Below are 14,593 nucleotides of genomic sequence, written 5' to 3' on the forward strand. Positions count from 1 at the left end.
TGGACCAGGGGAATTTATTCACTCAGCAGCCCCAATGCTGTCAAGATGGATGTTAGCAGCATCAGCAGCAGCTCCCCTCCCCATGCCAGGGTGACTCATCCCTGCACAAGCATCTTCCCTTCCCCTGCTTGACTCTAATTACAGACCCTGGGAAGAGATGGATGGTATTTGGACAGGCAGCTGGGGTCACTGTACCTGCATGCAAGGTAGGAAGCCTTTCAGCATCCACCTGCCTGCAGACTTCCAGCCAGCACTTGCCTGCAGCTCTCTTTGGCTGCAGGCTAGAGCGTGCAATGTGAGCTGGTCCTGGCACTGGGCTATCATGGCCATAGCTCTTCAGAGGGAGCAGGCAGCCTCAAGGACACAAGTGCTACAGGTCAAAGGGAGTTTAAGCATAGCAAGAGGAAAAGCCTTTCCTTGAGACACTGCAGAGCTATGGAGGTTGCAGCTCTTTCTGGCAGATGTCAGCTGGGAATGGAAGTCAGCTGTGGAGGCTGTGGGGAAGGGGGGGCACACGGGACATAACAGGGCTTCTTGGAAACTATCCGCTGGCAATTCCCAGAATGAAGGGCTGTGATTGCTGTTTCTTAGAGTGTCGGGAAAATCTACCTGCCAGCTCCCTGCAAGATGGACCATGGGGGCCTTCTGAAGGTCTTGCTTTCAGAACAGCCCTTTGGAAGGGTTGTATTGCTCTGGGCACAGTGTGAGCTTGTGTATGGAAATTGTTTTGTTTATCATCTCTGGAGCAGAAAGAATTCACCACAGGCTCATTCAGCCCAGGCTTCTCCTGCCAAAATTTAATATTTTTGAACAATATAAGCAGCAGCATCAATCCCTGATGATTCCATCACTGGAATGCTCTCGTGGCTTTCTCCAGTTCCCAGTTCAGGGCTCATTTTCTTCAGCCACAAGTACCTGAGGGCTTTGTATGTCTCTGGAAAGTGGTTTAGGGGGTCAGAGCAGCAGCAAATAACAGGGTGTGACAAGAGTGGGGCAGAGGGGGAGGACAAAGAGCCTTGCAGGAAGGGAGTCGGGAGAAAATCATGGCTTGGCTTCTTGTAGAAGAGGAGAAATGAGGCACTACCCAGCAGAAAGCCAAAGATGCTGATTGCAGCAGTGGGAAGGGATTGAGGCAGCAAAGCATGTGGGATCTGTACACACAGCAAGGATAGAGAGGGGCATGCTGGGGCAGTGTGGCATAAGAGACCATAGAGAGGGAGGAAGAACAGAGTAAAATCCAGTCTGTGAGGTGTCTGGGCTATGGGGAGGGATGCTTCTCATAGAGGAGAACAGGAAAGAAAGACTACTGAGACACCTTCCCAGCTCTGTCTCATCCCAGTGGACTAAAACCCTTTAGGAGCCAGTGAACACTGAGGAGCCACCATAAGCAAGGGATGGGGACAGGTGAGCCAAAGCAGTGCAGGAGGAAATTTGGTGTATGCTGCTTTTCTGGACAAAGGCATATTGGATTGGCCAAAACCTGGGTGAATTCCTGCTGATGAGTCTCTGCTTCTGGACTCTCAGTCCTGCTCTAGGACCTTCATGAGACCAGGGGTAAGCTGGGCTCAGGCATTGCAGTGGGCTGACAACATCTTTGGCTGGTACAAGGAGGACATTTGAGGTCCTGGTTAGCCTTGAAACCTGTGGCTTGGTAGCTGGGAAGTATCCAGAGAGCACCTTGTCCCTGCTTTCTCATTATTCCAGAGCCACTGGTTTGGGACACTGGATATTCTTGGAAAGCCTTCATCAGCCCATGCCCAGGATGTTCACGGGAGCTGCCCCTTGCCACATTCTGGGGTGCTGTGGGTGATCCTTGGGTTCTGGTGGAGTTGAGGAGCTGGACTCCTTCCTTTGGCCTCACAGAAAGCCTGAAGGGACATTTGCAGCAGATAAGCTCCTGAGCAATCAGCTGTAGGCAAGGCATGATTTGATCATCTAAACTTTCATCCCATGCCCTGGAGGTTGGCTTGGCTGGGTGGTGAGCCCTGAGTGAAGTGCAGGAGCCCTGCTGGCTGCTGGCTTGAGCAGTCTTTGCATGAAAACTGCACTTAATCTGAATTAGATCTGCTGTCAGTGAGCACTGAAGGCTGTGGCTAGCACTGGTCCATGTGGGACTCACATGCTGACCCAACACCTCTCCTAGTGGTGGAGAACATGGCTGCATGCCCAGCCTGCCAGCCAGCCAGTCACACACATCATGATGTCATTCTACTGAAAAGGCAGGTGACATCTGTTGTCAAGTGACATTTGTAGGACACTGAGCTGACTGTGATGCAATCAAGGTTGTTTCTGTTCAGTGGAAAGTTTTGGATCAGCTTACAGGCTGTGACACTGTGCAAAATGCTGAGACCTCCATGGAGGGGTGAATGCCTATTCTCCAACCATAGCCTTGGCCTCATCAAAACATCTCTCTTCACATAAAAGTGACGGCATGCTCACCTTCTCCCAGCCAGTGTTACAGGAGACAAGCGTGTGATCCACTCCCCTCTGTTCAGGAATGAAGTGCTAGGATTTTTTTCTCAAAAATAGCCCTATTCCTAGGAGTGATAAAAGTCTGAGATAAGCCCAATAAGTTTCCACTGTTTCTGTTGTGCAATTTAGGAATGTGGTGAGCCCAGAATAGCATCTGTCCTGGTGTGCCAGATTGTTTTGCTGTCTGTGCTTCTGTGTGGAATGTTTCACTCTCTGATGTACCTTCCATGTCCTCCCCAGGGTATCCACAGCCAGAGGTGACATGGTACAAGGATGATGAGGAGATGGATCGCTATTGTGGCTTACCCAAGTATGAGATATTCCGTCATGGAAACCGCCATACCCTGCAGCTCTACAAGTAAGTAAAGGCACTGGAGAGTGGCGGGGTTTGGTGATGGGAGTTCTGAGTGTGTTCTCAGTAGCTGGATAAGCTGTCAACAGTGATGTCCCCCCTACCACTTGGCTGGCCCCTTCACTGTGAGTTCACAGCTGACCCTTCCCCTCAGGCTGTAGCTCCCTAGTCACACCACTGTGAGATCCATTACTGCATCCAGGGATAGCTGTCATGCTGGAGGCAAGTGGAAGGGAAGAAGTCCCTGTCTCTGGAGACTTGCAGTGCTGAGCATTTGGGCTGACAAAGATAAGCAAGAGGAGAGCACTATCTGCCTCCAAGATGATGGTCCAGGGAATCAGGTTTCTAGAGAGCCAGGCACACCTTGTCCACAGCAGGCATAGACCTGTTGCACATTGAGTCCTGGATTTGGGATGTCGGACTGGATTTGGGGTGTGGCACTGACTGAAAATGCGGAATATCAGTGTTGCTGATAGTCCTGCCATCCTTGTGCTTCTAGTCTGAGCTTTTCTGCTCCCCCAGGTGTCAGTCAGAGGCTTACCTCTTCCAGGAGCAGCGATTTCTGTGGGTCAGGTGTCCTCAAGGGGTGACGACAGGGATGCAGGCAGGTGCTTGTGCTGGTGCCTGTGACATGGGGTGGGAAGACTTTGGTAACACAGTAGGGTAGAGGAAGAACAGGAATGTCCTGTGGGCTGTATATAGCTAAGAGAAAAAGATCCTGCAGAGGACTCTGACCAAGAACAGTTGGGAAGCCTGGTGCTGCCTGTGCATCTTCCATCACAGCCCTAATACCAGAGTTACAGCCTGGGGTGGAGCTAGAACAAATTTATCATCAAACTTGCTTGTCTGTTAGTGCAGAGAGCAGGCAGAGCCAGGGAGGGAGGCCGCCCAAGGCCTCCAGATGTCCTGTGGGCACCTCCTGGGCCACAGCTACGTGACTCTGTGGAGCAAGAAGTATGAGAGTACGCATGCCTGTGCGTCGAGCGGGCATCCTGAGGAGGATGGATAGATCTCATACACAGCTTTTGATTTCCAGGTGCCGTGAAGAGGATGCAGGCATTTACCAGGCCTCAGCTAGAAATAACAAAGGCATCGTGTCCTGTTCTGGTGTGCTGGAAGTGGGAACTATGACGGAGTTCAAAATCCATCAGAAGTGGTTTGACAAAATCAAGAGAAAAGCTGAAGAAAAGATGCAAGAAATAGAACAGGGCAAGAAGCGAGGAAAAGAAAATGTGGAAGTGGAGAAATTGCAAGGAATGAGCCCTGAACGGCTCCAGAGGAAGCGCAGGCTGGCTAGAGATCAGAATCTCCGGTCAGGAAACTCGTCGTGGGAGAAGGAAGACACAGCAAAAGTGCATGTTGGAGATTCACAGTCCAGGTTACACAAGGATATTGCTGAGACAAAGGAGCAGCCACTCAGCGCAGTGTCAGGCTTCCCAAATAAACTGGTGGCACCTCTGAAAGCAGAGGTGACCACCAATGGAGATGCCTCTTTGGAAAATGGGGAGGAGAATGGGAATGGCTTTCTCACATACAGCTATGGGACAGCAGAGGACTTGATGACTAAGCCAGGGGCAAAAGACTCTGCAGCTAAAAAGAAAAAGAAAGTGGAGGCTCCTTCAGCAGCAACACAGGAAGTTTCTAAGCAAGAAGAAAGTGGGAGAGACAGGGTCAATCTGACTTCAAATCCCAGGTTTGCTCCTCCTGTCCCGTTACGCAGGAAAGCACATTTGAGGGCAGCAAGTGATCAAGAAGTGGAAACCAGTCCAAAACATAAAGAGCCTGGGAAAGTTCTGAAACAGGACATTAAACCTAATGATGACATGTACTTCTCTTTAAAGGACATGTATTTTGATAAACAGGTGAAGCCAGCAGCAGGGAAGGAGGAGGTGGGAGGCAAGGATGAGGCCAGAAGTGAGGCTGCCCTGCAGCCTGTGGCAGTCAGCCGACAGACAGAGGATGCTTCATTGGCCTCTGTGGTGTTGGAGGCAGAACCTGTGCTGTCCAAGGGCCAGAGAGGCCAGCAGCAAGAACAGAAGTTGGAGGGAAACAAAGAGGTAACTAAGAGAGACAACAGCCAACGCAGGGGTGGCAACAAGAAAATATCTGTGCTGCACATTTGTAATGTGGCATTGGGCCTGGGAGGCTGTGTGTACACCACGGGATCTGCTGCCAGGGCTCCGCAGGTCTCCACTGGTGAAAGCACCCAGAAGGGCTTTTTTGATTTTGTGAGCCCAGACAGCAGAGCTTCCACCCCATCTCCAAGCAAATGTCAGCTGAGGTGGTGAGAGATGTAAGTTGGGGCCATTAGAGCAGCTGATCTCCATGGTCTTGGGCTCTCTGGTTTAATCGGCTGACCTCATGCAAAATGTTTTCAAATCAGGTCGGCAGGGAGCACTGAAGGGGTATTTATAGCTGGGAGCGGGTGCCTTGTGATGGCATCTGATCAGTTTAACAAGGGAGCTTTAGTTAAGAATCCCCCCATGCATATGAGGTACCGTGTGAGCTGCACCCTCAGGGCCTTGAGTTTTGTTTACAGTGCAATGTGTATACATATAGTAGGTCTGGACTATTTTTTTTGGCCATCCCTGTTGGAAAAACTTTGTTGGGAGACTCATTGTGGTGGTGATGCAGTGCCAGGCCACAGCACCTGCTTCTGACCCTCAGCATCTTTTAGTCAACTGCTATTTTTGTCACCTAACCTGAAGTATTTGCCATGAAAATATTAGACTGGAAGCTATGGGACTATTTTCCCCCTGCTTTTTTTTAACGACCCCTTTTGTCATAAAAGGTTCTCTTGAGTGCAGTTTGCAGGTGCTGTCAGAATTCGGAGTTTGGGCTGGCTGTGGTAGGTGCACACTTTCAGTACAGACAAGGCTCTGGGTGCATCACCTCTTGATTGGTAGGTAATGCACATATTTCAGAATGTGGAAAAATTCCCAATGTATAAGGGCCTGATGGGTGCTCCAGTGGAAAAAAATTCTTTCTTCCTCTCTTAAATTTCTTTAGCCATTGGTGGGTGAAGCTTTGCTGGTAAGAACTTGCAGTGCACACCTGGCTTCTGGCCTTGCTGCTGCATAGTGCTGTGAACTCGTCTTCAGCTTCACCAGAATCACATACTGCTGCAGAAATTAATTATGGCTGTTCAGGCCAGTCCATGGCAAAGCCGTTTGTTTCTTCCCTCTCTGCTCATTTTAACACCTCTCATTCTCAAAAATGATGGAAAAATGTTGGTATGCAGCAGCCAGGCTTGGGCTTTCATCCCTGAACCTTTGACATGCATGAAGATTTTTTTCTCTTTAAAAGCCCCACTCACAGAGGAAAACCTGTGACTTGTCTGCCGGTGTGCCTTTGAGGAGACCAAAGGGAATGCTTCTGATTTGAATTTGAATGCTTCAGCTTGATGGTGTTTCTGGGGAAAGTCCTCAAGCTTTTGTGAGAGCAAATAAGCTGGTTTAAAGCCTTTGAGGCAAATTCCAACCATGTTTCAGGATATTTTCATCCCCCAGGACAGGGGTTACTTGTCTTTCATTTTTATTCTTTCTCTTAAACAAGAAAGGTTATAGCATGAGTGTTTTCCTAGCCTTGGGACATAGCTGGGCGTTGTGCTCAGGACTTCTCTTCTGAGCTGAATTTATCTGTAGCAAAATGCCAGACTGTAGGCAGGCTCTGAACATCCTCCTCTACAAGAGCAGAGAAGAAACTAGATTTGCATGGTAATCACTCTTGCCTAAATTTTAAATTTTTTATTATATTTCTTGCATTTTATGGGTAGGAATGGCCTCTAATGATACTTCCCCCACCCCAGCCATTCAATACTCATGTTGCCCTAACAATTAGAGAGGGACTTTGGACAAGGGCATGGAGTAACAGGACAAGGAGGAATGGCTTTCCATTGTCAGAGGACAGGATCAGATGGGATATCGGGAAGAAATTCTTGGCTGAGAGGGTGGTGAGTCCCTGGCACAAGTTGCCCTAGAGAAGCTGTGGCTGCCCCATTCCAGGAAGTGTTCCAGGCCAGGTTGGATGGTTCTTGGAGCAATCTGGGATAGCTGAAGTTTTACCTGCCCATGGGAGGGGGTGGAATGAGATGGGCATTAAGGTCCCATCCAACACAAACCATTATATGCTTCCTTTATTTGTTTGGGAAAGGGCTTGCTGAGAGAACAGTGCTACCTTTCCTCTTTTCCCCAAGATACCAAATGAAGCAAAAACAGCACAAAATAGAGGTCTAAGTGCCACAGCCCTGCTTTCCCATGATGTTCATTCTGGGGGCTTAACACTCAAGTCAGGGACCTCAGGAAAAAATACTTAGCAGCAGATTCTCCAGGGTGGAAGGGAGACCCATTGTGTGCATGCCCTGTCCACATGCCATTGTCCTGGTGATGCTTGCAGAGCATCAGCCAGACAGAGCATGTACCAAAGTATCCCTGCCTCCCCTACAAAAATAGACTATGCTCTTTGGCTGGAGGATTTTAACAGCTCTCCTCAGGATAAAGCTCAGCCATCACAGCAGGCAGCTTGCTGACACGTCTGCTGGGTGCAGCTGCAGTTGGAAACATTTGAGCTTCCCAAACGTCAGAGAATGTTTGAATAGTGCTGATAATGTCAGAGTGTACAGTTTCACTATAAATCATGTGGGCAGCCTCATCCTGATAGTGTGTGACATGCTGACTGCCCCATCTTAACAGTGGAGATAGGGGAGCACACTCAGTCATTAAAAACATCAAGGGAATTTTGCAAGGTGTCAGCAATGGCTGGTGAAAATGGGAAAGTTTTGCTTTTTGGAAAGGCACTGAGTCAGAGAAGATTGGATTAAAAGCCACTAAATGGTTTAGAAAGGCAGATCTCTTGCCTCTGTGCACAGCAAGGGTGTTGAATGGCTGAAGGGCTGGAGCTGATTAAAAGAAGAAATATTTTGTGCAGCCTAACAGGTGGTACCCACTCCTATGAGATCATGGTGAAACCAGAAGATCCTGGATGACAGAGTAACACTGGTATAAGGGTAATTCCCATGATTCAAAAAGTTGGGCAGTGCCATATGGTACAGGTGGACCACAAGTGTGACTGCACAGAGCCAGGCAATAACATTATGCTAATTTCCTTTTTTTTTTTTTTTTTTAATTAGGTTGCAGAAAGAGTTGGACAGTCTCCTGGTGACCTAAACCATCCAGTGTCCAGTCCAACCAAAGAGACCAGTCAGCAAGCCAGTAAGCTAGAGGAGAATGTCAGGAAAGAAGTGCCTGTTTGCCAGGAAACCAGGGAGGCTGTAAAAAGGACAAATCCTCGGTTTAGGCCTCAGGAGCCACCAAAGCCACCAGCACCTTCTCCAGTCCATGTACAGTCTCACAAGGAGCACCCATCCCCCAGGAAACAGGCAGAAAGACATTTCAGTGCTCTTGAGGACAGAGAGACTCAGCAAGGACTGTTAAATCAAGAGAACAAAAGCCAAGGTGGGGAAGAGTCACTGATAAAAAATTTGACTCCTCCAGAACCTGGAGAAAACACTCCTCTTGAACAAATCCCATGTCATACAGTCAAGGGTGGGAAGAGCAAAGAGGCAGGAGCAGAGTTGTCTGGGAGCCATCCTGGTGTGAGGACAGGAGGGAGTGATACAGCAGAGCCATGTCTTGTGGCTGTGCAGAGGGAGGCAGGAGGGACACATTTATGCCATCAGAACACTGAAATGGCTTCTGCTTCAGTTCCTCTTGCCAAGGAAGAGCCACTTCCTGCTTCTGCAGTGAGGCCATCAGTGGCTCAGGAGGCACTGCTGGCATCTAATGGAAGTCCAGGGATGGAGGCCACTGCAGGAGAGGTCTGGTCTGGAGCCCAGCTGCTGCCTCCTGTGAGTGGAGAAACAGAAATCACAACAACAGATGCATCTGCCCCAAAAGAGATGTTTTCAGCCATCACATTAGAGGGGGAGAATGCCAAGCCAGTGCCCATGGGACCTCAAGGGAAGGAGGGAGGAGGACTGACGGCCACAGCTCCATGCCAGGAACCAGCAACATCTTCAGGGACTTGGGAAGGAGTCTCTGAAGTTCAGCCACAAGTACCACTGGTCTCACCTGGCTCTCAGGAGATGTCTGTGGAGGAGAAAATGCAGCACAAGAACCTGGTTTCCTCCTTAAAGAACTACCTGCTGCTACTTCTAAAAATGTCAGATAGCAGTAAGGATGCCACAAAAGGGGACACTGACTCTGGAGGCAAGGAGCAGCCAAATGCAGGGGAAGGCATGATCCCAGAGATGGGCATTGCTGGCCTTAGCCCTCGCACCTCAAGGAAAGTTTTGGAAAAAGTACAAAACAACCAGCTCTTCCAGACAGCAGAGAACTTCCCTCTGACCCCCAAGACATCCAGACGGATCACAGGAATGATTAACAAGGAATTCGTTACCAGCAAGGAGATGCTGGCTTGCAAGCCTGTGCCTCCAAAGAGATGCACCTGGGGGACTCCTGATGCTGAGGGACTGCCCCAACTCTCAGTACCCTCCATCGTGGTGGGCAGCATGCCCACAACAGGAGTGGCTCCTCATCTTTCTGATTTGCCTCCAGTGAGCTCTGAAGACAGCCCTGCTGACCCTCTAGCAGTGCTACCTTGTGCCACACCAGAAGAGCTTGCTTTGGGGGCCCGGCGTAAAATATACCTGCCAAAACCCAAACAGGTAGGGATGGAAGAGGAGGCAACTCTGGGGAGCCTGGGGCACACAAGAAGTCTGACTGTTTCACCACAGCAATCCAGAAAGAATGCATCCCTGTTGCACTCTCCTGCCCCAGCTCCATCCTCTCCTTCAGAGCAGTGCTCTCCAACCCTCATGAGGAAGATGGCCACATTGGAGGTTCCTAAGCTGTACGAGGAGCCTGCAGGTGACACTAGTGGTGAGAAAGAGGTTCCTGGAGATGCTAAGCCAGAAGCACAGCCAGCAGAGTCCCAGAAAACAAACAACCCATTTAAAGGTGAGAGAAGAGAGAATCCCCATGAAGTGCATTCCCTTGTTGCCTGCAAAAGAAACCAGTGACAGTCAGCTGGTGCCACATGAGTTTTGTGCATTTGCAGAATCGAATCAGCCTTTTTTTGATGTTTTCAGCATTAGCCTTTGGCTGTGTGAAAGCCAAGTCTCCCCCAAGACTGCTATCCCAGTGGAGGGAGGGATAAGGAATGCAAGAGGCAGCAGCTCTGACACTTGCTGTCTCTGTAGTCTGGGCTTCCCCAGCCACAGGGATCACAGAATTGGCTTGTTTTTGGTCTCTGTGTTCTGGTCCTCATCAAGCCTGATGATGGTTGGGGATTCTGTTGGGGATGAGCTACCTGGTCGAGTGGAAAGTGTCCCTCCTCATGGCAAGAGGGTTGGAATGAGATGGTCTTTAAAGTCCCTTCAGACCCAAACTGTGATTCCATGATTCGGTGGGCATCACAGAGTGCACACTCCTCTTCCACATCTGTGGTCCATGCTGATTTGATTCCTTGTGGCATCTAATTTAAAAAGGCATAATCCTGTGTTTGAAGGTGGTACTGTCACAGGAATCAGCACTCTCATAAAGTAATGGTAACTGTGATAAATCCCTACTTCAGTAGATTAATGTTTCCTCCAATATTCCATAGTGGTTTTCTGCCTTTCCTCTGGCCAAGCCTCACTGGGTATTGCACTGCTGAGCTGTTGAACAATTTGTACCACTTGTATCCCATCTTTTTATCCCAGTGGAGCTGGGAAGGCAGTGTTACACATGCTGACATACATGTTATACCCAAAGCCCGGAGCAGCAGTGTGGGCATAGGCTGGCCTGTCCCCAGAGCTCTGTGTCTTACCACCCATTTCTTTGCACCCTTAGCTCCACAGGTGGTCCGTAAGATCAGGGCAGAACAATTTTCTGATGCATCAGGAAACCTGAAACTTTGGTGCCAGTTCTTCAATATATTGAGCGATTCTAAGCTGACATGGTACAAGGATGAGATCCCTGTAGCTGAAGCCCAAAGGAGGTAACCTGTAGTACTTGTTAGCATCTGTCACATCTCACTTCTTGCCTTGACTGGGGTGAAGGAGCCCCTCTTGCTAAGGCAGCCTGGGAAGCTCAGTGCATGGCACAGTACATTGTGAACTTCATCATATCAGTGCCCACGGAGGGAAGGATTGCCCAGATAGGGGATTGCTGCCAAATTTATCTTATTGATGCTACATCACAAGTATCTGCTTTGTGTATCCAAACACAAACCTTGGGGAGGGCAGAGAACGTGTTATGCCCATCACTGAAATCAAGAGCTGGATATGAACTGCAAAAGTGGGACCCCAAATGATCCATGTGAGGGTGGCAGCCTCCCAGCAGTGCTGAGAGGGTCCTCTATGCAACCACTGCTGGGAAAAAGTGGCTCTGGCTGTACCCTCTCTATCCCTTGGCACTGCCCATGTGCAGGGAAAGCATATTCAGGCAGCTGGGTGTCTGGTCGTATCCTTTAAATCTACTATGAAGAGCAACTTGTTCTCAAGCCCAGAGGATTTGTGTAGGAACATCATCCACATCAGTTAGGATTTACCTGATGCCATTGGTGTCCCATGAACTCCCTGTATAATGAGTAGATGGTAAGTTAGGTGATTCTGGGGCAGAGATTGTCTCCTGGGGCAGATATTTGAACTGGGGCAGATGGGCATGAGTGGCCATTGCCTGCCAGCAGACCAGAGCAGAGCCTGCTCAGCCAGTGGGTCTCAGGAGAAGGGTCCCACTTCTTCCCTCTGTGAAGCTCTGACTCGGCCTCACTCAGGGGCAAATACCTTTATCAGTCTGTAGCCCAATTCCCACCAGATTTTGCAGGGTTTGTCTGGAGGATAAGCATCTCTGTTAGTACAAAGCACAGGGCAGGACTCCTGGTGCCATGACATGTTAGAGGAGCAGCTGGGCTGCCCTTGGGATGGCATTATTTATAGCATTCTCCCATCCTCTCAAGGGCAGTACATTGCCCACCCACTGTGCTTGTCGCATGTGGCCATGTGCCATGTGGCCCCCACCACACAGGGATGTGGCTGTGCTCCATTTGTTTTCCAGTGCTGGCGATGAGGGCCAGGCAGCCTTGGCTGTTGTGCAGGCATCCCAGAAGGATTGCGGAGTCTATCGGTGTGTGATCAGCAACGAGTATGGCACCAACTCCACAGATTACCTGTTCAGCCCAGAAGGTGAGGAGCCCTCAGCAGTCTCTCACAGCTTCCTGGGTGTGCCATAGGGTGGTGTGGCCAACTGCAGAAAAGGCTTGGTGCCAGGCTGCAGTGAGGGAGCCTTGGCATGTTCTGTAACACCACCTCTGTGATTTGCTTCTGCCTCTGTGTGCCAATTGATTCCCACCATCCTACCTGCCACTCCTAGTTGTGCAAGTGCGTGCACCAAGGTGGGATCCTGGCAGGATGGGATCCTGGCAGGACCTTGACACCTCTTTGGTTTCTGTCTCCTCTAGTGTTGTCAGGATTTCTCCTGCGGGAAGAGATGGAAGGTAAGGGCCATATGATGGGCTGTGAGTCTGCCCCTTGCTGAGTGGGGGAGGCAGCTCTGGGGCTGAAGCAGTCTGCCCATGTTGTCCCTCCCTCACCAGCTCTTCCCCCCACCAGTTGGAGAGGAGATCGAGATGACTCCCATGGTGTTTGCCAAGGGTTTGGCTGATGCAGGCTATTGGGGGGATAAACTCTTCGGACGAGTGGTGAGCGAGGACGTGGAAGTGAGTGCTGGTTTCCTGCACAAAGCCTGCCGTGCCAGAGCCATTTATGGTCTGGAGCCTGTCTTTGAATCTGGCCACACCTGTGTCATCAAAGTGCACAATTTCATCGTCTTTGGGACCAAGAATGAGAACAGCCTTATTGAGAAGAACTATGATATCACCATCCAGGTGGGCATCCTTGTGGGCCACCATCCACCTTTTTCCCCTCCCACCTTCCCCACCTGTGAGTCCCTAGATGGTCCCCAGCTCTGTGCGCACTTTTGCTCTTTCCTTCCACTTTTGAAATGCTCTGGAGTGGTCTAGCCAGGGGGTTAGGCATGTCGTTGCCATTCTTGGCTCCAGCTCACAATAATGGAGCTGCTCAGGACTTTCCCATCACCCTTTGACCATCATGACAGGGAAACAATTGGCAGTGGTCCCAGGGAGGCATTGGTGCAAGATGGGACAGGTTCTTGACTCTTCTGTTTGCACTTCAGGAATGTAAAGTCCAAAACTCCAGCCGTGAGTACTGCAAGATCTTTGCTGCTGAGGCACGAGCCGTCCCTGATTTTGGAGCAGTGCCTGAGTAAGTGATATGCTGCAGCTCCGCTGTCTTGATGCCCTGGCAGAGCACTTCAGGGGATGGTGGGAAGATTCCCTGTGGTGATGGGGCATCCCAGAGGCAGTGCACTCTACTCCCAAAAATGGAAGGGATACTGGGAGGAAGGTAAAAGCCAGGATTGCAGACTGTGGTGAATCTTAGCTTGAAGAGGAGGGAGAGCTCACCCTGCTGACATTGTCTGTGAACTCCCACACAGGATAATTCCTCTGTACTTGATTTATCGTCCGGCCAACAACATCCCTTATGCCACAATGGAGGAGGACCTTGGCAGGCCCTGTGAGCAGTACTGTGTCACTGAGAGAGATGGCAGCTTGGTGGCACGAGGCACTTCGGAGATTGTGCTCAAATGCTGCACCTTCCAGCATTGGGTTTACCATTGGACAAACGGAAACATCCTCGTGACTGACATGGAAGGTAAAGGGATCTCCTGTGTGATGCTCATAGCCCATCACCACCCTCCAGCCTGGGAAAGAAAGAAAAACCCCAGGCTTGCCCTCCTGCCTCTTTCTCCCCTCCCTCCGCCCTGCCCACTCCATAGAACCCTCTGCCCAGGGCAATGATCTGCCCTTGGTGCTGGTGGCTGTCCTTCTCTGGATGGAGACTAGTTGTCCTCTTAAATTACAGGAGTCGGCTGGAAGTTGACCAACGTGCGGATTGCTACCAATCTGAAGGGGTGAGTGACTTCCAGCTCTGGAGCAGGGTGGCCCTGACTCTGCCGCTTACCTGGCAAGGGCCATGGTGATAACCATGGTCAGGCTCCATCCTCACCTCCCTGCTCTGGTGTAACATCTCCTTGGTGCAAAACAGGAGCTGAGGATAGCTGTGTTGGCAGGTACCAGGGGCTGAAGGAGAGCTGCTTCCCTTCCCTGCTGGAGCAGTTCCCGGCCGCTCACAAGTGCAATCATTACTGCAGCATCCTGGGCCTGAAGATGCTGGAGCCAGCCAAACCCAAGGGCTCCAAAAGTCCCTCCCTGGGCAGGAAGTCTGCCCAGTCCAGCCCCCAGCTTCAGAAGAAGGTGCTGACAAGTCCTCAGAGTACCCGCAAGGCTTCTGTGAGCCCAAAGAGCTCCCAGAGAGCTGCAGAAACAGGGGAGGCCCCAACAGTCTGCAAACCCAGGTCAGGAGAGAGCAACAGAGCTGGCTACCCACAGTAGTCAGAGCTACTGCAGCTGAGATTCGCACTCTGGCCCCCAGCCTGGGCCCAGCACATGACCAGTGTGGGAAAGGGAGACCCTGGCAGTGGCCTTCTTGGGGTTCCTTCCCGGCCCGCAGCGCTTGCATTGTGTGGTGTGTGCTAATTGTGAGTGGCTGGGCCAGGTCCAAGGGGGCTTTGAGCCACAGGCCACCTCCCCAGTACCTCTCTACAGGAGTTGCTGCTGAAGCCAGTGGGGCCGTGTGCCTATCCACACTCAGACTCGCTTTCCTCTCAACTTTCCATAGGCCTTCCTTAAGGCAGGGGCAGAGCTTCTCCC

General features: G+C 50.6%; 1 protein-coding gene across 1 annotated transcript in view; it reads left to right on the top strand.

Annotated features, from left to right (window-relative positions):
* Nucleotides 1–14,275, top strand: part of ALPK3 (alpha kinase 3) — a 31,274-nt gene extending 16,999 nt beyond the window's left edge. The window contains exons 4-14 of the mRNA XM_062501482.1: nt 2,713–2,830; nt 3,861–4,881; nt 7,953–9,780; nt 10,654–10,801; nt 11,860–11,987; nt 12,263–12,298; nt 12,414–12,688; nt 12,997–13,085; nt 13,318–13,535; nt 13,746–13,794; nt 13,954–14,275. Of these exons, the coding sequence (XP_062357466.1) occupies nt 2,713–2,830; nt 3,861–4,881; nt 7,953–9,780; nt 10,654–10,801; nt 11,860–11,987; nt 12,263–12,298; nt 12,414–12,688; nt 12,997–13,085; nt 13,318–13,535; nt 13,746–13,794; nt 13,954–14,275 (4,232 nt within the window). The remainder of the gene's footprint in view (nt 1–2,712; nt 2,831–3,860; nt 4,882–7,952; nt 9,781–10,653; nt 10,802–11,859; nt 11,988–12,262; nt 12,299–12,413; nt 12,689–12,996; nt 13,086–13,317; nt 13,536–13,745; nt 13,795–13,953) is intronic.
* The last annotated feature ends 318 nt before the right edge of the window (nt 14,276–14,593 follow it).

Source organism: Cinclus cinclus, chromosome 13, assembly GCF_963662255.1.
Source record: "Cinclus cinclus chromosome 13, bCinCin1.1, whole genome shotgun sequence".
Classification (NCBI taxonomy): domain Eukaryota; kingdom Metazoa; phylum Chordata; class Aves; order Passeriformes; family Cinclidae; genus Cinclus; species Cinclus cinclus.